This window comes from Alligator sinensis, unplaced genomic scaffold (assembly GCF_000455745.1).
Source record: "Alligator sinensis unplaced genomic scaffold, ASM45574v1 scaffold1216_1, whole genome shotgun sequence".
NCBI lineage: Eukaryota > Metazoa > Chordata > Crocodylia > Alligatoridae > Alligator > Alligator sinensis.
In genome coordinates this window covers 2837567-2863477 of record NW_005842018.1, presented here as the reverse complement: position 1 = coordinate 2863477, position 25911 = coordinate 2837567, and the positions used below count along the sequence as shown (strand labels likewise).

At 42.2% G+C, this 25911-nt stretch overlaps 1 protein-coding gene across 9 annotated transcripts in view; it reads right to left on the bottom strand.

Moving 5' to 3' along the window:
• UPF2 (UPF2, regulator of nonsense mediated mRNA decay) overlaps positions 1-25911 on the bottom strand; it is a 126833-nt gene that overhangs the window by 55992 nt on the left and 44930 nt on the right. For 8 of the 9 annotated variants that reach the window (XM_025202318.1, XM_006022148.3, XM_006022144.3 and 5 more), the window contains 4 exons: positions 17603-17711; positions 15685-15798; positions 12756-12872; positions 1734-1919 (listed from right to left, as the gene is read on the bottom strand). In XM_025202318.1, the coding sequence (XP_025058103.1) occupies positions 1734-1919; positions 12756-12872; positions 15685-15798; positions 17603-17711 (526 nt within the window). The remainder of the gene's footprint in view (positions 1-1733; positions 1920-12755; positions 12873-15684; positions 15799-17602; positions 17712-25911) is intronic. The other variant, XM_025202322.1, reaches the window with a different exon arrangement.

The following is a 25911-nucleotide window of genomic DNA, read 5'->3' as shown; positions in this document are numbered from 1 at the left end:
CACCGCCCCTCCCCCCCCAAAAAATGTCTGCATGCACCCACAATCATCACAAGTTTCAGGTCAAAAGAATTTGTGATCTGTTTTTTGTTTTGTTTTTTTTTAACCATAAAAAACCCCTCCCACACATACTTGGCAATGGTTCGATAACACATATTACTCAAAGAAAGCAAACATAATGGACAGATTACTTAAATCACAGGAATACAATCTAAAGTCTACTCCATGGGAAAGACTGGTGTCATTGTGAAAACTACCTCCCTTTCTTCCAGGCAGCCAGCAAGAAACAATCTTGAAGCGGGAGAATAACTAACCAATACAAATGCCAAGATCATTTTCTATATTATGGTTCCTGGAGCAGGAAGTAACCCAAGCGGGCCAAAAACAGAGTATTTATGATCTCTGAATATAGATCTAGAGATGCAAGTTTACAATTCTCACTGAAAGCCACTCACTGTTCACCAGGCTAAGTGGGAATGTGTGATGTAACTCGGATTGGCTAATCAAAGGTGGCTGGCTGGATAGGTTGCTAGCCACAGCTCTTCTTGGTGAGCTGCTGGCTACAGAAACTGGCATACCTTAACATACCAATCTCTTGGGCCATCTCAGCTGGGATGGACAATTGACTTTTAGTCTATTTTGACAGTATGGAAGTTGATAATGTATCCTCTTTTTTGGTATAATCCATGATTGAAGGCTTGTTTTACACAGGATCAGAATTAGCTGGAATTTGTAGGATACTAGAAACGGCAGAATTACCCTAGAGGAAAGTGCACTGAAAAAGCAAGACTAACAGAAAATTCTGTTTTTCTCTTGAAGTAAATAGTGATGTAGCAAAAAACAAGTAGAACTGAAAAAAAAAAACCCTCCACAAAGCCTAGCCTAACCTATACATAAAGCCTAACCTATACATAACCTAAAACCTAACCTATACATAAAATTGTTTTAAATGTGAGAAGAAGAGTAACACACAAAGATCTGAAAACATACAAGTTATAATCTGAATTTTTGGTACTAGATTCACGTAGGGCTTTACTAATTTAACACTAGCTAAGGATTTTATCCTTTCTGAGTGTGTGCTATTTATTGTGCTTAATACTATTAAAGAGAGAAAGGAGAATATGTTTGCATTCTGCAGTTTAGTCAGACCAAATATCTCCAGATGCTTTGGTACTGCACTCATTTGGCACTTAATAATAAGGCATAACCTGGATGTCTGCAGAGACATACTGCAGATTCTCTGAGTTTCTTAAAGACAGACTTTATTGCTAGAATCTGAAAACTTCACCAGCTAGTATGATTCAATCAGATCTACTATCTTTCCCTTTCTGGAAGCTGAACGGCTTATAGCTGTACCTCTGTTTCATTATTTGTATTGACTTGCACTAAATATTCTTCCTAATTGCATACATGTTTCTGTGAACTTAACAGTTCAGGCAATGCACCCGACTCCAGCATAAACCTAATGAACAGAGCAGTTTCTCCTCTGCCGAGAACATTAAATAGCAAACCCACTCTGCTGTGTTCAAACTTTCTGGAACACTTCAAAATATAATTCAGTTTTGGATAGTTCAAAACGTCTTGCCACTATTACAATAAATGAGTCAGCCTTTTACTTACAGGTTCTAATAAGCCCACAGAATTGTTTTGTGAAAAACAATTTAATGAACTAGAACAGTGGAAATGTTGTGGCATATCACAACTGTCACATACAACACCATGGTACACAGACTCACCTTCTCAGTGGTGACCTTGGAAAGATCCTTGTAGAGAAGCTTACGAATATACTCCTGCAAAGGTGGGCGTTTCTTTTTCACAGTTTTTTCAGCCAGAGGGGGATTACAGTAGTAGTAAGCATTCTCCACCATTGTAACATATCGTGCATCAAGATGCATTGCCTGTTTCTTTCTCATCATTTGTTCCTGGAAACAAAAAACTTGTAAGTTGAGATACTAAATTTTCATAGATTTTCACAAAGAAGTTTGTGGGGCTTCAGAAAGGAAAGAGCAGAGAAATAAAATCACTGAATTTTTACAGCTGTGTTGAAAGCTTCAAAATACATACAGCAAAAGCTTTGTTTTCCGACACTCATAGGGAACTGGGGGGTTGTTGCCGGATAACCAAATATGCTGCACCCTCCTGCCGCACCTGGTGCGCCACTGCCCCTCCTGCTGTGTCAGTGTGCCAGAGGACACGAAGCGGGGCCCCACGCAGGCTACTATGCCTCGGGCCGTGGGGGCCTGACAGCACAGGCTGCTTTGCCCTGGGCCGGGGGGACTAAGCAAAACTGAAAGTGTCACGGTGGGAACTTACGGTTTCGCTTTTACCGCGCTGACCAGCATGCTGGTTAATAGAGCATGCCAGCTTGTAAGGTGCCGGATAATGCAGCTTTGCTGTATTTAGTTCTGCATTATCATTTTCAAGATCAGACTTATTTTCATCCATATTTGTATAAGAACCATGAAAAAAAGCATAAAGACTTCACTTAAACAATAACTTGAAATTTAAAACCTCCTATTTATTTATATTATTATGTTGCTTGCCCTGAACAGCTGAAAAGCTTACTACTTCCTAGGACAAGTGGAAATACTAATGGAATTTCATAGATTTCATAGACATCAGGGCTGGAAGGGACCTCGGAAGATCATCAAGTCCAGCCCCCCGCCCAAAGGGCAGGAAGTCAGCTGGGTTCATAGGATCCCAGCAAGATAAGCATCCAGTTTCAGCTTGAAGGTGTTCAATGAAGGCGCTTGAACCCCCTCCGGTGGCAGGCTGTTCCAGACCTTGGGGGCTCGGACAGTAAAGAAATTCTTCCTTATGTCCAGCCTGAAACGATCTTGAAGTAGTTTGTGACCATTCGACCTCGTCATCCCTTGGGGCGCTCTGGTGAACAAACGTTCCCCCAGATGCTGGTGGTCACCCCTGATAAACTTGTAGGTGGCCATCAGATCACCCCTGAGCCTGCGCTTTTCCAGGCTAAAGAGCCCCAGGGCTCTCAGCCTGTCATCGTAGGGTCTGCTTCCTTGACCTCTGATCATGCGCGTGGCTCTTCTCTGGACTCTCTCAAGCTTCTCCACATCCTTTTTGAATTGTGGAGCCCAAAACTGGACGCAGTACTCCAGCTGCGGCCTCACTAAGGCCGAGTACAGGGGGAGAATGACGTCCCAGGATTTGCTTGAGAAGCATCTATGGATGCAAGCCAGCGTTTTGGTCGCTTTACTAGCCGCCGCATCGCACTGCAGGCTCATGTTCATCTTGTGGTCAATGATGACCCCCAAGTCTCTTTCTTCCATAGTGCTAGCCAACATAGCACTGCCGAGCCTATAAGGATGATGCAGGTTTTTTTTTCCCCCAAGGTGGAGAACCTTGCATTTATCGGCGTTGAACACCATCAGATTCTCGTCCGCCCACTTGCTGAGCCTGTCCAGGTCAGCCTGGATAACCTGCCTGTCTTCTGGTGTGGATGCTTTGCCCCAAAGTTTGGTGTCATCAGCGAATTGAAATATTAAAAACTGAATTGCTATAAAAGAGTCCCCACATGTATTTATTTATTTTACAGCAGGCTGAGTCTCCCCGTGAGCTATACTAGGGTTCTATATTTACTTTCCTTACACCCTGGCATTTTTCCTTCCCCCATATACATTCTTCCCTGCTACTTTCAGTCCTCCTTAGATTAATAGCAGAATATCACACTGGAGGACCATTTCAAGAAGAGCGGGACTTGTTCGAGATTAAATTCTATGTGCATAAAGATTTCATATCGTGAACACAGTTCCTAATGTTATAACTGTCTTTGTTTCTTTGTGTGATCCAGCATTTTGCTCCTATTTCTTTGTTCGTGCTTCCCCAACTCTGTTGGCTGTTAAATAATTATGCAAAAATGCATACATTCCTAAACAAAACAGAGAATAACTGATTTTTTTATGCCAAGATTAATATGCATCATGGACTTTCACATATTCTAAACTATTCTGAAGTTGGCCCAGGACAAAGAACACCTAACTTTGGATGTCCATGTATTAGGAAGCCAAGTACCAATCATATTATTAAACCAAGCACAGTATCCTCATTTAACCTGCTTATATTATTTTACAGCATCAGATCTAGGTATCATCAGAACTCGGGCTTTTTGTGCTTTTCTTTCCTCCACATAAAGACTATTACTGAACTCAAAACAGTCAGCTATTCTTCACTCTGATAAGGCATTCTTTTCAGGTAGACCAGCCCTGCTAATTGGAAAAGTGCAAACGTTTTAATTCCCTGGAAATCTGGTATGACATTTTCTCTCATTTTTTCTGCTAAGCATGATTTAATGGCAAGCTTATTTTATAAAGTGTATGGCAACACAGAACTGGAATTAAAATATATACAAACAGCCTATTTCTCCCTCCTGAAACTTAAACCTTAGCTGCTTATTCTCTCAATAGACGCACTAAATCTTGAATAATCTATTTACTTGACTAATACTTCACAGAGCATTTTCCTTCTAGATCGTGTACTGCCTCCTGTCTTGAAATCTCAGACCCATGTCATTTTACATTTGTAATCATCCACCAACCACACTGATACTTAAAATAGAAAGGCTTTGTCCAAATAACATATCCTCTAAACTAGCAAATTTACTTACAGTTACTGTACATCTGTTAAATATTAAAGCAGCTGGCTACAATGCTTAACAAGTTGCTTAACGAATGTTAAAGCAACTGGCTACAATCTTATTAACAAGTCCTTGCTGAGGCATTAGGCAATCAGCAGCAGTTCTTATCTGTTACTCTCTGGGAGAAGCTACAACCATTGAGGTGCTGAACGGCTGGACTCAGTCTGGCCTTTGGATCATCTCAAATGTGTGAAGTGGGGGTGGTAAATCTTAGCCAGCCTCCACTCTTCCATAGTCTCGCCTAGGTATATGCGTCAAAGGTCTTGGTGTGATGGTTGCAGGACTCAGGACAAATGGATGTGTCAGGTAGGCACCTGACAAGACCTCTAACACATAAACCATGATCCAGAAGATTGATGGTTGCCTACCACTTATTATATCTAGGTATACAAAGTACTAAATAGGAAAAAAAGTTGTGTGATTTCAATTTTTCAACATGCTGTAATGATGATTATTACTATTTTTTTCCAACATGCCTCAAGATATTCACCACTTGTGTTACATTTCAAACTTAGTGTTAAAGTAAAGCAGATCACAGACAAGCTGGCCAAAGGGTTTGAAACAAGTGCTTTTTTTCAACTGGTTTGAAAAAGTAATCTTTACTATTATACCACTGCCCTGTATTTCATTCCAAAATAATAATGCATGCTGCCTGTAATAAAATGTATTTAAAAGATTAGGTATCAGTTAAAATATTTTACTTTTTATTCAAGAGAGGAGAATCCAACACTACAAGATACAAAGTTTTAAAATAATAACAAAAGGTCTCTTCCTAAGGCTGCAGTCCAGGCTTTCTGATCCCACCCGCTTGGTGCTCTCAGTCTTGCTATTAAACTCTTTCACCCAAGTCTTTGCTGCAAATTCCTTGGCTACATTATTTTTCCTTTAATGCGATACAATGTAAGAATGACAATACAGATAGCAACAAGACCACTCTTTAAAGATACTAATCTCACTAAAATATCTATAAAAGCAGAATGCTTGTAACACTATGAAGTCTTAAAACCCTATTATGTTTTTAGCTACTCATCACAGGCCCGGTAGTCCTTAACGTATTTTCAGAACTGAGCTATAATTGTTTTTAATTATCTATAGGCCTTTATTTCATTAAGATGAAAAATGCAATGACCAAGGCACTATTCAACATGAGCCCACAGATCTTGAGCTTTGGACAAGAAGGTGGGGAAAAAAAACTAACTCCAAAATACAACACACATGAAATGCTCACAATAATATAAAATATACGTGTTTTAACTATAAGAGCAGACTTTTTGTCAGAAAAAAAACACAAAAACAAAAAACTAGATACAGTGCTCAAATAGGAGCTGTTTAGAGAGCAATACAGTAACTGTACAAGTCTGGAAACTAGATCTTCTACCTTCTTTATATAAATGTTTCCTTGCATGCAACATAAGACAATGTCACCTTGCACTGAAGGCATGAGAAGAGAATTAATGTTTACAAAATAGCTTTAGACCTGCAAAGCACAAAGTGGCAAGTAAATTAATAAATAAAGTCATTAAACATACAGTAACAATACCATCAAGATACTCATGAAAGGCCCAAGCTAGTACTTAAGTCATTTCGGTGCTGTATAAATAATAAGGAAGCTAGGCCTACTCACCAGAATACAGGAAGGGTTAGGACCTTCTGGTCATCTCAGTCTTCCTATATATGACCCTGGACAACTAACATCCCCCCATAGCAGTTTCCCCAACTCTAGCATAGGGTACCTCACTTGTCCCAGAGGCACTGCCCTCCAGCACACCCTTAAGAAATAAGCCCTGCCCTCTATGTGCACCCAAAACCGCAAGCAAGGCAGAAGTATTTCTGACCAGAAAGATCTCAAGCAGAACCTGAATGGCTGTACACTCCTCTCAGGTCATGAGGACCATCAGTATACCAAGTCTTCTGCTCCCTCCTCCAGCTCCCTGATGAGCCTGCCCAGGGGTGAGCTGTCAAGGAGCCCTTTGGGGCAAATGCTCCCCGACACTGAACTGACCCATGTCAGCCCTGTTCTGTGCAAGGGGATACCCCTGAGCCTGGATTAGTCCCAGAGGGATCTAGCCTTGGGCGAATGCCTCTCACCCCTGCCAACATCCTGATCGGCAAGATAGGGAGCAGAAGCAGTTGCTCGCAGCTGAACCCATCCCCCCAGGAAAGTCCAAACCACAGCACATCTGCCTCCCAGCCCCTGCACAGCTCTGGGAGATCCCAAGGTGGGCATGGGGAGGGAGGCAAAGGCAGGCTGAAAATAGCCTGTCTGCCAGGGGACAGAGGGGTGTGAAGGAGCAGCTCCCTATCACCCTGTGGCTGGAGAGCTCACCTTGGAGGAGGCTTTTTTATTCTCCAGACAGGGGGCTGGAATGCTTGGCTGCTTACAGACATTAACACCTCCCTCCAAAAAACAACAACTGTGCTTTAAATTCAGCACACTCCTGCGTCAAGCCAAGAACATGCCCAGAAGAAGCAGCACGTTAGTTGGACCTGGCTCACCCAACACCTGTATAAATCAGGTGCTCTAGTGGGGCTTTTTCGGTGCTTTTACTTTATAGGTGATTGAATCAGCTTTAGCTAAAAGCACCAAAAAGCCCTGCTGAAGCACCTGATCTATACAGACACTGCAGAGCTGGGTCATGCACTGCTTCTTCTGGTAAAGCGCAAGTTGTTGTTGGTTTTTTGTGGTTTTTGGTTTGTTTGGGTTTTTTACCGGGGGAGGGGGGGTGTTAACATCTGAAAGCAGCCCTTGTATACTCCCTCTTGCCAGGTTTTCCAGTGCTGCAAATTTCACTGTCCATACCCTCTCTTGCTCCAAGTTGCTCATGCCCACTCCTGAGCCATCTCAACTGCAGACTTGGTTGGCCACAAAGTCAGGGCTTATTTCTTGGTACCTGGCTTAGGCTTGCTCACGACAGAGAAGACATGCTCCAAGGGGCTTAATAGTGTTTTAAAAACAGTACAGCTAGGATGAAGCGAACGATGACTGTCCAACTATAAGGAATTCTACTTTAATAAAGAGACTAATCTTTAAATATAGCTTAAACAAGATTACAAAAGTATGAGGATTTTGGGTTTTTTGTTAACGTTTTAAATTACCAGAATTGTATGCATTAAATATAATGGTGGTTTTCCTCCCAAAATACTGAATCAAATTATTTCCATACCAACAGCCTGCTCCTGTAACAAAGTTTCAGTTCTGTGGTACAATTGTAATTCTAGCCAGGACATAAAACAGAAGGAGAGTCCAGACTGAGAAGCACGCTTTACAAGTTATCCTTTCCAATACAAATGGAAATAGACAATACCAGCCCGAACAAATACTTCAGTGTAAAACATTCTAGTTCGGGGGTCAGCAACCTGTGGCCCACGGGCTGGATCCAGCCCACCAAGCAATTTTATCCAGCCCACAAAACCAGAACATTAGCAGCAATTTGGTAGTGGTGGGTAGGGAGGGAGCACCAGGCAGGACGTCCTGCAAGCAGCAGCTCACCCTCAGACTAAGCTTCATCCATTCAGCCTAGCACTGCTAAAAGTTTGCCAGACTCTGTTCTAGTTTTTCAAGGTTCCTCCACTATGAAAACACATTGATAAATAATTCGTTAAACAATCCAAGCCACTAGCAGCAACGCAAGCAACAAACAGTAACCATTTGAAATTTCTCCACATCAATGGAAGTGTCCAGATGGATATTCAAGCAATCTCCTTATGTAAAATACAAAACAAGGTAATTAATGGGCAACAAAAATTAAAAGAAAGCCCATTTTCTTTAAAGTTTGCCTCAAGACCTGTTTTTGCACACTCACATAGAGCACTATTGATTTATGTGCAGAGAGTAGAATTGGTTGAAGATCTTATTACAAAATTTATGCTCAGCAGCAAGAGCCAAAGGCAAGAAAACGTTTATGATCCATGAAGGTCAACAGGTCCCCGTTCTATTTATAACAGATATTGCTAAGAAAAAGCTTCAAAATTGCTTAGTTTTTCCTTTAAGGTGGTCCCAAGTTATCTGCTGCGGGACTAATCCATTTCACAAGTCACCTTTGTTGCTCCCATAAGCCTACGATCCAATTTGTATAGTACTATTTAAGTAAGAAATTGGATTTTTGTGTTTATTCTAAGGCAGCACTGGAGCTGGTAGCAGATACTTCTACTTAATCTGCTGTATTTCCTATTCAAGGGGCATTTTAAACATGTTGGAAGTCCTTTCTGCCAGGCCTTTTCATCATCCTGGGAAGGTTTTAATTGTTGTTTCTGAAATAGTGAACATTGATTATCTGTGGCTTTATCTGCCCTAAACCAGGTTTAGTACTGGTTCTACAGGTATCAGTAGTGAGAGCATTAAGTAAGGGACTAACAATGGAGGTTTTGGTAATGGAGACAGACCAAATGGGAGCAATCAGGCAAGTAGTTTTGGGCAAAAATAAGTTGTATGTACCTGGATTTCTAAATTAGCACTAAATCTACTAATTTACTACAGAAAGAGAGAAAGCAAATGAAAGCACATGGGTCTTTTAAACAGAATAGAGCCTTTTTGTGTTCTCCGCATTCTGATTATGGGCAGGGATATGTTTTATTGCTGAGCACAAGATACCAGAAATCATGCATAGCAAATACAATATTTGTTTAATAAATTAAAATCAGGGCTCTGACTGGAGGAACTCACAATTATGCAGCAAATACCTCATCTCCCCAGAGGTAATAGCAGTAATGCCAACTCATGAAAAAAATCACAAGACTCCCGACTTCCACGTCAAAATAACTCTGACTCATGATCTCCTGACAGAGAGATCAAATCTGGGAATTTTTTCTTTTTTTTTTCTGGCACACGTAGAGAGTGCCAAGCTAGTAAGTCTGTGGAGGGGAAAGGGAAGGTGGGGAAAGAGGGGAAGTGGGGGCAGATCAAGGCCCCCACATTGAGGGAAAGTGTGCGGCAGGGCTGGGGTGAATGGGGCCCCATGGCTGGGGGAAGCGTGGGGGACACATGCCCCTCAGATTTGTGCGCAGGGTAGAGATGGGCTGCCCACTGCAGGCTGGGACTCTGTGCCCTGTTGCCTTTGCCCCAGGAACCACACACACATACACTTTAAAAATAGCATCTAATGATTTACATTGCAAATCTCTTGATTTTTAAGAGTTTGGTCTCATGATTTTTGACATGGTGGGGTTGGCAATAAATGGAACATAAAAAACCCTGCAGGTTCAGGAAGCAACAACATTTTATGCTACACAAAGAACTAAAGTCAATCATTGAGCAAAAGCCACCTGCAGTCACTTTTCGCCTCTGAAGACTGAATGGCAAGGGTGGGGAGCAAGGAAAAAGAAATGCCACAGCTAGTCTCCGCCAACCAACAGAATACAAGGACAGAGCACAGCAGAAATCAAGAGCTATCTTTTCATGCATTATAACAACACTGATGACCAGCACATAGGTTAAGTACACAGCATCTTTCAGACCTACTGTCTTCTTTGTTATGTGATTGTACTCCAATTAATTGGAGTATAAATTGATGTCAGAAACCAGAGGGGAAGCAATTATGAAAGGGCTGCTATTAAAAGCCTTGAAAATTATAGAAGCTAGGCAATTTCATGGTTGCTATGATAAGCTTTGAAATGATAGACAGAAACTAGTTTTATAGTCCCTACCTCTCCTCACTTTCAAGGCTCCCATCAGCAGTACAGAAATAGGAAAATGATAAGAGCTAGTGAGTTGGACACCTGTTAATACTACAGGACTATATACTTAATGAGCTTTCATTAAGACCTTTGATGCTACAGAGATTTACTCCCATCATACTCCTCCACTTTGCTTCAGAAGTAACAACTAACTGCAGCTTGAAATAAAACTACTGACATGCCAACATACAAACCAGTTAGCAAAAGCCATTTAATGCAACTAAATGATCACAACAGTCATCTAGGAGACATTTTTAAAAACAGCTTTCACAGTAAACACACTTCTATAGTGAAGAGACCCACATCTTAAAATTTCCCTTTACTTTGATCAACAGATTTTAAGTCCGAGTCTGGTCAGACTTCCAATATAAAAGAGGCCACTTCTGTTTGCCGTCTGCTTGCCCAGCTCCCAGTTCCAATGTAAATTCTTACTGCCAGGTATCTTTGAAAACTTCCAACAAACTACATTTGTTTCTGTTACGTGACCTTTTTTACCAAGACTTTAAAATTTCCTCAAGCCATTTTGGCATCAATCTAGGGATCAAACTCACAGACTGGAAGTGTGGAAGAGAATAAGGCAACCTAGCATCACTTCTAGATCATGGACAGAATTCATATCAAGATCACCTCTGATGAAGTCTCTATTCATGCTAGAACTCCTACTCGTTCTCAACTACTATAATTTTCAGATTTTAGTACTCTATGAAGCAAGTTCATCACCTCCGCAAACCTTTTCTGTCCAGTTAAAAAGCTGCCTCAAGTTTATGAGCTCTTCAGTCCTTCTTTCAAGTGACATCTACATCTACCCATGCTAGGAGTGTAAATATTGTTTTAAAAATATTTGTTTAACCTCCTCTAATTAGACTGGTCAAACAGTTAACCAATAACACAGCAGCTCAGACAGCTGCTGCTGGGAGCCACTCCTGGAGCCCTTTGACTGGTAGGCAGTGGGGAAGAGCCAAGCCCAGCCAGACAACACAGCCCACATGAAGCCCTGCCCTGGGAGGGAGCACCTGGGAGCACCTGACTGCTTAATTGTAAGTCATTACGCTGCTTGCTGTTTTCCTCTTAGGCTATGGGCACTAGTTTCCACACACCCCCACCCACTTCCCTCTTCCTTGCTCCTCCCTCCCTCTCGCCTCCCCTGCTGGGCACAGTGCAGCTTTCCTTCCCCTCCTTCCCTGCGCCAGCCCCAAGCTAGAGGATAGCTGATAAGCTTACCAGTTATCACTGCACTTAACTAAGTAAATTGTTTAACCTTTCCTGTCCCTAACCCATGCCACTATACTCTTAATCTCATTTGCTGCCTTCTCCCCACAAGTCCCAGAAAACAGGAGTTATTCACTTGTATTGTCAATTGTAACTGAAAAGCAACTTTCTATTCTCCCTAAAACTGAATTCTGTTTCAATCTTCCCTGTAAATCACAAGGATGTGTGCAAAATAACTGGACCTCTATGAAAATATTTTCAGAAAGCCACCATCCTTTGCAGGTGAAGGCTGTGAGCATGGCCACAACTCCACTACTGGTTTACACCAAAAAGATATTGAGATGCACGGTTTACCACTTGCCAGACTCAAGTATTTTATTTCAGCACAACATCATGAGATATTGTGGGAGCATAGGGATCCTGTGTCAAAGGAACCAAAAGATTTGATGTAAGAGTTAGACTGAGAAACTTATCTAACTCCTGTGACTTGAAAAGTGAGCTACAGATAAAACTCAGAGTCTTTGGAAAAGTATTTCTGTCTGAAAGAAAGCACATACAGTGATATAAACATTTTCCACACAGTAATTAAATCATACTTCTAAAAAAGTCAGCTCTTGTGGCAGTGAAGAGAAACTTACAGGATCTCAGAAATTTGCAAAGAAAAAGCTCTAAACAAAGCAATTGTTTCAAGTTATATGAAAAAAAAAAATACAACAAAGTATTCATTCCTGCAGCTTCAAAATCAACAACAGAAATATTGGGGGGAAAAAAACAGGAAGAAAGCACGCAAAGGCTACATTCCTCTCTCTCTAACTTGATTCTCTGCCTCCTAGAGGAATTCAATTAAGAAATGTGGCTTTAGTAAGATTTTAACTGTTTCTAGGAGCCCAAGGTCTGAGCAATTCAATACTCAGAATTGAAGAATGAAAGCTTTAATATAAAAGTGAGTGAAGATTTTCCTGAATCACATTGTAACAGACCCTATCCAGTTACTCTGTGTTTTTCCATGAAGCCCACTATAAACAACCTCTGTTATTCTACCAGTAAATAAAACTTAATGAAGTTTTGCCTTCGTTATGGACTGAACACTGAGAAGGATATTACTGTAATTATGATCGTTATAGCCAGGATGTACTTCAGTGTGGCAAAACAAAGGAAATAACGACAGTTTAATTCAATACATGCTCTTCAGTAAAATGGCGACTATTCTTGCTCTTACCAAAAGAACGCTGGTTCTTAAGTGCGATTCCGGTGATCGAAAAAGGAATCTTCCACAGGTTTCCAGCAGTGTGCATGCCATTTCAATATGGTGGTGAGAAAAGTCGGACAGAAGCATCTGTTATACATATGAACACACAGCATTTTTACGGTTTTTTAGTTGTGGAAAAAAAAGTAATTAATATTTTATCAAATATACAAAGTTGTTAACACCTCTGAATTTTAATCCTTATTTTAAAAAGTAAAACTATCACCTTCATCTCAACTTGACTGCTCATATGCTAGCATGTTCTCATACATTTTCATGATGAATGCTAACTTCTGGTCAAAAGGAATACTGTAAAGTAGTTTAGGGGTAGAGGTTGTAGCCGTGTTGGTCTAAGGACACAGGCAAAGAACTTTGTCTGTAAACTAGTTTAGGAATTACAGACAAGACTCATAACACTTACAAAAACGTAATACAAACATGTTTCAATGAAGTTATATATGCCTTAGAATTTCCTCTTACAATTTAAACCCAATACACAACAATTCTATACAGAAAAGTATCCTAAAGCAAAATTAATCTAGTTTCAGTGTTCAAGCTGAGTGACAGTTAAACATAGATACTAACCAGTTACTAGGGAGAGGGAGGAAAAAAGATGATAATGGGACTTCAGGAATTTAGAGAGGTTTAAAAACCATAAAGATCATCACAGGCAGGGTATTGTCACAGTGCACACAGTGTTTATAAAAGGAAAATGAGGACTGATTTCTCACTTAAAAAAATATCTGAATTTCAACCTGGGAAAAAAAATGTAAGCAGCTAGGCTTCGCCTCATATCGAACATATATCTGGAATTGAATTAAGTTCAATGTTCTGAGCAGCCTTGCTCTTTTTGTGATCAGCGACATGCATTTGCCTATTGGGATGGCCTAGCCCAGGGGTAAGCAATGTGTTCTGCCAGAGTGCCGAAAAAACCACAGTGTCTACCTTGTAAGGTGCCAAAGTGCCAGCACACAACAAACACAAAACTGGGCATGGTAGGGAGATGACATGGCAGGATGCACTGCATATTTAATACAGTTAATCATAAATGTTGCTTTTTTTTTTTTTTGCTTTTCTTTTCACAGTAAATCACAGGTTTTCTAAAAATTCTAAACCTGGTAACAATCAATAAAACTTCACGTACTGCCTCTGTACTTGTGAATTTTTTTTTTCTTATTAAGCATGTTGTGATGGGGTGGGGGGGAGGGAGAGAGGAGCAGGGAGTAGCAGGCACCGGGGGAGTCACTGTGGGCAGGCAGGCTGGCCTGGAAGGCTGCAGTCGGAGGAGAGTGGGGGGTCACGCAGGGAGCGGGGGTTGCCCCAGGGCTCCGCAGACTCAGGCCACAGCGGGGGGGCCCAGCAGCACCAGAGGTGGGGCCCAGCCAGCCCACGCAGCTCCTCAGGGATGAGGCACAGTCACCCTGGCCACGAAGGGACAGTGCCTGGCAGGAGCAGGATGCTGGGCTCATGGGGCTCCTGCCTGGCCTCTGTATGTGCCGGGTACAGTGCAAGTGGGAGCTGCTGCCGCAGGCTGTTCCCCCAGCCTCTGGGAACAGCTGCCGCTGGGGGCTGAGCTGGCCAGAGGCCTGCAGCACAGCCTCTCTGTAAAGTGCCTGCCCTGGCCCTGGCCCCTTGAAGGAAGCTGTGGATGAGCAAGGCCAGTGCCCAGGCAGGCTGGGGCAGCAGCAGTGGCTCTTCCCAGGGTCCAGGGAGCTCCCGCAGCCAGGCCGTTGCACTGGGGACAGCTCTGCCCTGCTTGCGCTGTGCCCAGCATGCAGGGAGGCCAATTCTGGAGAGGGAACACCCCCGAGCCTGGCATCCTGCCTCAGCCAAGCAGCACCCCCTTGTGCACATCGTGGCTGAGGCCCATCCCTGAGGAGCTGCCCAGGCCGGGCCAGGTCCCAGCACAGGAGCCACTGGGCACCCATGCCTGCCTGCCCACAACTCAAGCCCACAGAGCCCCAGGGAAGTCCCCACTTCCCGCCCAACCCGTGCCTTCCTAAGGGCCTGACTGGGCTGGCTTGGCCACAGCACCTTCCCCCACACCACCCAGCCCCTGCCCCAACCAGTTGGTCCCAGCACTCGGCACCCCAGTGCTGCCCCACCCAGGTGGGACAGGCTGGCTGCCTGTTTGGGCCCAGGGCTCTGCCACCCACTGGAAGCCTCTAGAGCAGTGACCCTGCGCAGCACCTGCCCCAGTCCTAGCCCTGTCCACCCACAGCTCCCTCCAGGGGCCAGCCGGGCTGGAGGGCACAGCGTGGGAGCAATGGGCGGGGGCAGTAGAACACAGATGGCGTCTCTGCCTGTGTTCTCCTGGCTCTGCCCCGGTGCCTGCTGCAACGCTGGGACTTGTGGCTGCACAGGAGAGCCCAGAGCAGCAACTTTAAGAAAACCCATTTTTTAACGATTTTCTTCCATGCCTGCCTCCTGGCACACCGGGAAAAATGTCTCCATGTGCCACTAATCGCATGCACGTCAGGGTTTGCCGACCCCTGGCTTAGCCTGTTGCACTCAGAGGAGCAAGTGAAAAGCTTCTTTTTATTATTTCATTGTCAAAAACACAATCTTGAAATAGAGCTCATATCCAATCCTAAAAGGAAAGTTGCAGGACTGACTACAGATTGCTAATTTGTCTTTTGAGAAGAATTAGCAGCAAGTCTTTTATTATGCAAAAGAAAGAAGTATATCTTAACCGATTCTTATTAGTAGTATTGGAGATTGACTGTTTTACTATTTTTAAAGCGTTCAGTTTCACAATCACTTTAAAAACACACCTAGAATATTTCAAAGTTCCAATTCATGAATGCAAGCAGCCTTTTATGAGTGGAAAAACAAAGGCCAAAGAGCAAAGTTTATCTTTTTATAGTAAAAACACTTGCATGCATGTCACAACAATACTAACCTTTAAACAATGCAGGGTGTCATTTTTGGAGAACATCTTAAACTTCGTAAGCTCTCCAATAAATCTCACAGTTTTATTCTTTGTCTCAATATTGATCTGGTCCTTTTTTCTCACCTGCATAAAGAAACAAATTTACATTTAACTCGATGCTATCAGAAATTTGTACCTATTACACATTTCTACTGCATTTCATTTCATTCGTTCTAAACCCGATTGTTAAGTCTGAGAGTTCAGAAAGTTGAAGCTTTCCAGTCTGGTTCCTCCTATTATTTTTACACATTTCTATGGCTTTCTACCTTCCCCTTCCAATAGTCTTCTCAGGACAATTTTTCCCCAGCCCACTGACTGAATTAACCCTACAGATTTTCTGATTCCACGTGTCTTCACCTCTAAGTCTCCTTTTTTTTTTTTTTTTTTTTTTTTTAACATGGAGCATTTTCCTCCAACGTGTCTGCAGCCATACAGATATAGCGTGTATGACAACTTAACACCACTCTGCCCAGTATCTTGTGGCTATGTCTGTGGCTAGGGGCACATCGATAAAGATTTTCTTGGCTGATATTGATAGCTAATTATCAGGTAGCCATATCGACTGATACCAATCCGACAGCTGATTTAGAAGAATGCAGCCAGGCAGCTTGGAAAGCAGCAGCTGGCCAGTAAGTCTGAGGTGGGAGGAACGGGCATGAGGGGGGCAGACTGAGGCCCCAACAGTGAGGGAGGGAGTGGGGAAGGGGCAAGGGCTGCCCAGCCAGGGCAGTGAATGCGACCCCATGGCTGGGAGCGGGGGTGGCTCCCTGCCACTGCATGCACCCCTGGGGGAGGCATAGAGGGGCATGTGCCCCGCCCCGGGATTTCTACGTGGGGCCAAGGCAGGCTGCCCACTGCAGGCCTGTGGCCAGGGGCTGCGCTGGCCTCTTCCTGGCAATGGGGCCGAGCCAGGGCTGGGCAGTGACACAGAGGGGGTGCTACAGGGAATTTTGGGGTGGCTATAGCCCACCAAACTCTCCCCTAGCACCACCCCTGCTCGGGGCACTCTGTTCTGCTGCCAGCCAAAAAAGCCAATGGCCAATAATGTTAATTTTCCCTTTATCAGTGCTGAGCCAATATGCGACCGATATATCTGTGTCCATGGTGGATTTGCGGCCATGCACTAAGAGAGCCTATAGCTAGAGTCCTGTGCATTAGCTTCTGAAGGAACTGCCCAAAATTGGAAGTTTTAATAGGTCTGTCCTAACAAAAGTTGTTTCTTTTTAATTAAGCAGCACATGCTGGTGCCCATCAATACATTTAATTAAACCAAATACAAAGTAAAAATGGCTTTCTTTTTAATAATCATCTTGTTCAACAGCATACAAATACATTCCGCCCATATTCAAGAAATGTATACTTTTGTCTTTGGCCCAAAATATCAACTTTAGTAATTTAAACTGGATAAGATTAAATGTAAAATTTAATAAATTGTATATTAACAAACAGCTGTTATTAATATTTAGCCATAAACTATCCATTATCATTTATACAAAACAACTTCTAGGTTTTAGAGCTCCTAGTGATTAGAAGAAAGGCAAGCCTAAGTCATACTGGAATCTGAACTAATTTTAATTGCATCCTAGCACTGGAGTTGAAAATGACACTACATGTCATATGCACATATAATGTGTATAGACAAATGGTGGGTGTCGATAAATAAATAAATAAATAAATAAATGTACAAAGGAATCCAACATATTATAAACCAAAGTAACCTGATTAGGAAAATGGTAATATTCTAGAATAACTGAGCTACAGAACTTTCTATAACATTCAAGTCAGAACCTGCTCCAGTGAAATTAATTTATAACAAGCTCCCCTCTGCCCCAAGAATGGTAACAGATTGCTTAATCTGAATGCAGTAAAACAAACCAACAAAACATACATGAAATCTGAAATCCCCTTTCAGCATGGAACAAAGATCCTCTGCCACATCAGACATACAGGGATGCAACGTGGCAACCAGCCTTGCATAAAACGGTAGCAAATCCAACCTGCAAACAAAAGTTACACACATGTATAAAACAATAGGACAAAATAAAATAAAAGAAATTAAAAAAAAATCTGTATTACTTAAAAATGTATTGGCTCTAGGGACATTTCAGTTTCTGTATAGCAGAGACAATGCATAGAGAATGCATTTATAGAGAAAATTATGCACACACTGTATTGGCTTATACTTCAGAATATCCTATTAGAATGTGTCACATTTCATTTCCTTAAAAAAAAATGTCTTTAAGTGAAAAAACTCAACTCGAACTATGAAGTCAAGACTATCTCCATAAAAGTACATATTGTTATCCTTCATAAATTCAGAGAAATTCAAAAGGAAGTTTACAAGCCTGTCAACACTCAAAATGACATTTCCTGTATGCAAACAACTCATAGATACTAATGAGAACTGGCATTAAAAAGCAAACATACCAGTAAAAGGGGTCCTTTATTTTTAAGGTAAACTAACTTCTGAATGACTAACAGCACTATAAAGAAAAGGAAAGCTCAAGAGAAAGCCCTATATAAAACTGCAACAAATAAAAAAAATAAATCAAACTCAAACAACTTATCTTTTGCAGGAAAAGATAACCTTTTGCAATACTAATACTGTCTGTACTTGCTCACCGGTTTTAAAAGCTTATTTACCTTTATGTTTCCTTGATTATAACCACTGAATACCATTTACAAATCTTACGATCCTTACTTTCTTCTCCAGATTTCTCTCATGATTTCAGAATGCACCTTATGCTTTCCTTTTTACATTGCACCTTGTTCATTTTCAAACACTAAGCTCAGAACTTGGTCTGCATCTAAAAGTTTAACCCGCACCTGAAAACCCTTTTGAACTGGGTGGTGACCTATTCAGCCACAGAATCCCTCTTCCCAAGGAATGGACTGTAAATCAGAAAACTTTCAGACAAAACCAGGAGAGGTTCCTAAGAAATCCTATACCAAACAAGTTTAAAGTCTATTCTTTATGGATGATATAGCTCAAGCAATTTATGTACTATGGAAAAGCAGGAAAGAGGGGTGTCTTGAGGTCATTTACAGTCAAGGGAAGTCAGGAATAGTGGCAATACCAGCATAAGAAAATACTAATCTTCCCTTGAGATTTTGTCTTGGGAAGGGTGGTTCTAAAGATTACCAAATTATTCATTTTAAAACTTGATTTTTGTTTTTAGATGGAATTTTAAAAAGTTAGACAATAAGGTTGCAAGGTTCAATCATGCAAGATTTTGAGTACAATCATTCTCAGCCTACAAACATTTAAGTACATGCTTGTATGTTTACCTGATGGGGACAAGAATGCTTGGTACTTTGTAGTACCCTTAAAGAATAAGGTGATACTGAATTACTTTACAAATTAGCACCTCTCCCCCTGAAAGATACCAAAGGACTTTACAAGCCAAACCCATAAGCAAACTATGTCCATACTACACGCAGCTGTTTCTGGGTTACAAAACAGCAAACAGGCTGGAAATAAGCATATAGCACATTGCACAACAGGGGCTGGAGGAGAAATGCCAGGCTATGTCACTAGAGCAAATCCTTAACATTATGAGATCTCTAACATCTATGTAGGAGTCAACGACTGTTGTCAATTTAAATTTTCAACTGAAAGACCTACAGTAACTTATGCAGTTCTCCACCTTTGAAAGGCAGGAAGCCAAGCTGGCTCCTAATGATGTCATAGAAATCCCCGTGAAATATTGCAACCATGTAAGTTAAGTGTTTAATGGCTTTTATTCCCTCTCTTGTTAACCAATAACCTAACTTGTATTTGTATTTTAAGGTGGCTGGAACTCAGTCAAGGATGACTACCCAGAGCTAGTTACTGTCATAGTTTTAAACACCTATTCATTAACTATTAACTCCAAGAGAAGAAATGAAAGTCTTAACAAAACAAAATCCTTTTTGTTATTGCCAAGGAGAGGTTGAAAGAAGTGTTATTCTGAGGTTGGGTTTTTTTATGGCTGCTCAATTCCACTCTTAAAAGGAAATGTGTGAAGATTTGTTTATATCAAAAGTACTTGCCTAATGAAAGCTATTAATTTTATCTCTGTAAATCCCACATACCTGGGGAAAATTAAATCTTAGAGCACATTGTTGCTGTTCCATCAGAGAACACAAAAGGTTTCTTCATGGGGGAAAAAAATACCACGAGTGTGTACTTCTAAATAGGTGAAATATAATAAAGAAAAGCCTGGGGTCAATTACTGTGAAACTGGCAGCCACAGGGAGATCATGTCCATTCTCTCTCATGCATGATGAGGTTACACTGTGCAACAGTACTCTAAAGTAGAAAAAAGTGTACAACAGCACCACCAACTGGTACCTGAACTCTGAATTCAAACTCTAACTCCTGTTGTGTTTTCATCTGACAGTCTACTCCATCACTAATATTTTGCCTTTTGAGGCAGCTGAAGGACAACTCAGTAAGTCCACTTATTTCCACTGAGCATGGCCAAAAAGTAATCACTTAAAAGTCAGACGCAAAGCCCACTCTACCTTCTTGACGCAGGTGCTCTACACTGAATCACAGCCTGCTTTTAGATCTTGTTATATAGTTATCATATCATTCAGCCAGGCTGTGTTTGTGCCCTTTTAAAGACGTTTAGGGGCCATCTTAGAGCTAATCTAATAAATGAATAAATGCATCCATTCACCAAGAGTTGCCTGAAGTGAAGCTTAGTAGAATTTAGTTGCTCAAGTCCTAGCATTCAATCCACAAAAATCCCCACCTATCCATTTAATTATATATGATACTAGAGGTACTTAAGTTTTCATCAGGATAGTTACTTAAGGCAGCTAAAGTTATCTTAGTGTGCATGGCCAGAGGCAGTCCCATCTCAAATGATAGAGTTCTGTAGTGTCTGTCTCAGAATCTAACCCTGTTTGAGATTCACACACTAGGCATCTAGAAACCTAACTCATCCTACGCATCCTGTAAATGGGAGCACCAGAAGGGAGCTGTGCATGCAACACGGGGAGATCTGGGCTTCCTGCAAGACAAGAGGAGCCAGTTTGCCCATGCTGCACATGCGTCCAGGAGGGAGGCTGCCCTGCTCATGCAGTGGAGGAGAGCTAGGTTGGTCAGGCTTCCAACATGGCAAGGAAAGAGCTGGGCTGCTCGGCCTGCACATGCAGACAGAGGAAAACAGGTTTGCCTGAGCTGTGTGCATAGCTAAAGGGGAAAGCCAAACTGGGGGGAAGCAGGGCTGTGTCCACAGTGTGTGTGGCCCAGCAGGCTCTAGCCCCCTGAAGTCCTGAAGTTGGACAGCCCTGTAGTAGAACAGTTTCTACTAGCATTTCTGAATTTTAACTTAAAATTATTGGAGAACTTGGAACCCCCCTTAGTAAGATGCCATCAATATTTTCTGGTTCTGGAGTTCATCTGGAGTGTAATACTGGAAAAATGTTCAATTATTTACTTTTATAGAACCTATCAATAGGACTGCAGTGTTCAAATAAACCAAAAGAAAACCTACTACTGAACTGATGGGCATCAGAATTCAGTTAGGCAACACGGTACTATCAGTAACTGTCCTAAAATCAAGAATAGTAATGCTTTGCCTATTGTACAATCATTCTGTGCAAGTCATACTACCCAGCTTGAACAGGTTCACATTCATTTTAAAATTTGTCTTTTGCTGTTACAAGTATGAATGCTACGTATATGCCAGCAAGCAAAATCTTGTTTAAGGCAGGCATTCCATACTGCTGGTGTAGAGGTTCAATTGCAGCTGACAAATTTAAAATGGACCATTCATTAAGCCTCCAACAGCTCAGTGCAGTCCTGAACTATTCCAGCACCAATTTTCCTTAGTCAACAAAAATTGTTTTCTTCCCCCCACCAAAAAAAAGCTGAGGGCTTGAGGCAGCACATCACATAGATGCCCCGCTTCCCCTCCCTATCACTGCTTCAGCACAGGCACCTTTCCCCTCTCCCCCAACAACGACCTTGTAGGAATAAACCCTCCCTTCAAATGCTGCATCACACGTTGCGCAGCCCAACCTTGCCCTGAGCACCCCATGCTGCGCCTCACCAAACCACCCCCAGGGCAAGCACAGACTGTAGAAACTGGAGAAGGGAGGGGGAGCCCAGGTGCTGCAACTTAACCCCTCGCGGGCCACAAGTGGCTCAGGCCATCAGTTGGAAAGCCCTATTTTAAATGATTGATATCTACTTGAACAAAAAGGTTTAAATATAGTAGGCTGCTGTCAATCCTTCTGGATCATGATGTATGCATGAGATGTCACAAGGACCTTCGATACATATGCCTAGGCAGGAGTATGAAGGAGTAGAGGCTGCCCAGACCTTCCATCCCCACTTTAAACTGCTGAGACAGTACCCAAAGGCCAGACTGAGTGACTCAGTTGTAGTTATACATGCATCTGGGAATTGAACCCAGGTCTCCCACATGGCAGGCAAGGAGTCTACCACTGAACCACAACAGTGAGTTGTTTAAGTTTAAATAACTTTTATCCAAACAACTTTTTTCCTTTGGATACTAATGGAATAGGTAAATTTAGACTACTTTTCTTAAAATGAGTACATTTATCCATGGAAACTAAATATCTCTACAACAGGACTCTACTGCTTTGACCTTTTAAATAAAGAGCACAGACACACTGCATCTACTGATGTTTGATTTCCCTGCTGGATGTGAGAACTTTTTGAAATGGCAAGGCTGGCATATCATGGCAGTAGGAGAAGGCAAAGACCAGAGAGATGGATCAACTGAGGAATATCATACCAGCAGAAAATACTGTTAGTGAACAGACTGTCAGTTCCTTAAGATAGGAAACATGCTATCTATTTGTCCAAAACAGTTTGTAACATTTTAAAGGCCATTATATATTCTTGGCACATACGCTGTACAAAAGTACAGCATTATCCAGAATTCTTAGGAAAAACAAACACTGCAAAGTCTGGATTGAAGAAAAGCAAGAGAAAAAACAAAACACAAGTCACTCCCTACCAACTTCAACAGACTGCACAAAAATAAACTTGAACAGCAGGATGGACCAGCATCTGTGGCATAAGGCCTGGAGGAACTGACTGCTGTGCTCCTCAGCAGCAAGCTATAAAGGGAACATGCAAGTGTTACTGCAGCCCCAAGCCAATTCCACCGAAGGCCTCCTCTTGCTGTAACTAGCCATCTGTGATTGACAGCAAGCAGCACAGTCAGCAAGGGATGTGGTCGAAGAAACAGAGTAGTATGAACTGCAGTCAAAGCCAGACTCCTACAGCTGGACTGCTAGTCTGTTCCAGGACCTGCAGGGCAGGAGGACAACACTCCAAGAAGCAAGTATGAGAGGTGCAACTTGGAGGGACAGTATAGTTGACGCCTGTTAGTAGGACCAAGGGAGCGCCCAGGAGCGTCACATGGATGCATGGTACAGAAAATGTTTCTACAGGAAATGTTGCTGGTTCTCACTCTTCTCAGGTGTGACTGCAAATGGGTGTCAGCTGCACTGAGGAAGTCACAGCTGAAAAGATCACAGCAGATCAAATTGTATTAACTCAAATGCAAGACAAATATTTTCCCTCCCAATCAAAATAGGGTTTCCTTGCATACAAGGAAACCTTATTGAATACACTCCCCACCATTAAACTGCTGCCGAAAACAGCATGTGGTCAGTAATGAAAACCAACTATGAAGCTGATGAGTCAATACTGAGCATGACTATAAAATGCTCATGACCCATATGGGATAAACCTACTGATGGGAAGCTTTTTTTTCTTTTATTACAGATGTTATTAAAATATATTTATCACTTTCAATTAAATTTTCACATATTGTGACTTCACAAAACAACTACGTCAAAAAATACAATTACGTATATTAAACTCTTCAACAACATATAGACTTCCCACAAAAAACCCTTCTAGAACTATTTCTTCATACAGAGAGCCCCATGAATGTCAATTAAACTCCCTCTAAAAAACACCCCGAAAAACAAAAAAGCCTATTACCTCAGTAACCACCTGAATCTCTCCACCCCTCCCATCAGTCCTCTCTGTTAGTTCAGTGAAACAAGAATCCAATTCTTTTTTCTCCACTTCTCTGCCTCCTCTACTCCAATGGATGTAGTTTTTCAGTTCATGCAGCCCCAGACCCACGTGCTCTCTTTCAATGAAAGCTAACACCCTAAAGACCCAGAGGTTTCTTACTTTCCATATACTGCTTTTAAACACTTGCTAGCAGTGCCCTTAATATAATTTCCTCAGGTCCCTTTGGTATGAGCCCACCTCCTCTTGTGTTAAGGATTGGCATATTTTTGTGACACTCAAAAACCAAAACACCCAAACCTCCCCAAAAACCCAAAAAAGTACCCTTTCCTTTGCATATGTACACTCCCAAAACGTGTCCCACTATTTCTTTATCCCTGTACCGCTCCCTTGGACATGCTGCTGTTCTCACCAAGCTCCATCCTATGATGTACCTCCCTCACCGGCAAGGTATTTTGTATGACCAGCCACACTAGATCGGCATGCTCCCTGTTCTGTTGTTCATCAGCCACCTCCCTCCACACCTTTTGCACTTGTCCTTCTGCAAAGTCCCCCACTGATGCCAGCCTCTCTCTTTCAATTTTTGTCAGCCTCTTACAATCTTTCAGGACCTCCAGCCCCGTGCTGCCTATTCTCTACATCCTTATAAGACTTCCCATTCTTAAGTAATGAATGGGAGGTTGCCATGCCCATGGCTTCTTCCAGGAACCCCCATATATTCCCCATCTTCTCAAAATCATATCTGCCAACAATCAACTAAAGCATGCTGTTTTCCCTTCCCCCTGGTGCTGCTTTACACACTGTACTTATGTAGTTTGTGTAAATGAACAACGCTGTGGCTAGCATCCCTGTCCCGTCCCCCACCCCGGTCTGTCTTGCTTTATATAGTTCTGTTGTGACTAGCCTTTTTCTTTTTGCTTTCCAAAAGAACACACATTATTTCCCCTTGTTCTTTCGCTAACTGCTGCCATGATGGTGGAAACAATTCCAGCATACAAAATGATCGGCAGTAGCACCACCTTAATTGCTGCCACTTTTACAGCAAAGGACAGTGTCCTTCCTGTCCGCAACCATAATACTTGTCGTACCCTTGCTCTCACCTTCTCCCATGCTTTACTTCCTTCCTCTTCTGCCTCAGTTGGGATCCCTAAAACTTTGATCTCTCCCTCTACTAGTTACACTCCAAACTTCTCTACCACAGGATAAGTTAGTGCAGGCCATCTGAATAAAATATACACTAGTGCCCATTGCATGCAGTCCCCCTCAGTGTCAACTCTTTTTAAGTCATGGTGAACCGCTACACTGAATACATGTTGACTTCCTCTTTATTCCCACAGCTAAGCTGCACCTTTCTTTCCAATTTCCAATGATTCCTGTTTCTTCACAAGCCTTAAATGTCTGGCAAACATCACCTGATGAGGCCCCAAACAGTTAATCTAGAATCCCTCTGTTGTCAACCCTTCTCTCAGCCTGTTGTGTATGATTACTGTGACCCCCACCCTCCCAAGGTGGAACTGGACCAGATTGCCCTACACTTGACCTACATATACATTTTTGGAGGCCCCTAGAACTTGTGACAAGAACATCAGTTTCTAGTCATTAGTGGGGAACTAATTAGGATGGGGGGGGGGGAAGAAATGAGACCAGCGTAACCTGGAGTACACACACATACTGAGCAGTGCTGAGCTATGGGGTTACCATGGCTTGAAATGCTGTTCACTCTGCTGGGGGCCAGCTCAATGAGCTATCTTTTGGCTTTGGACTAATATCATGTATAGTTTGTACTATATATGAGTAGGTACAAAGCGCTGCTTAAAAAGTGTACTTATAGAGTACCTGTGCTAAAATTTGCACCAGTTTCCAAAAAAGTATAATGCATCACTTCTGGGTGAATTAAGTCTATGGGTACCTGTAATGATTTCCCTATATGCCAACTTTGCCCCTCACTTCAGGAAGAGCAGAGTCTGACAGTAAAGGGGGGGTTGGGGAGGAGAAAAGGGGGCAGAAGGCGGCGAAGGCTATCTGACCCCTCTGATTTATTTTCCCTGCTGTAACAGTGGGAAGGGGACATATTCAAGGCAAACTTCCAATAATTAGATTCTGTACCTGGAAAATTTTAACAAATGTATAAATTTTCTATATAATCTAATTATTGGGGGTTGTCCAATATTCAAGTAAATACA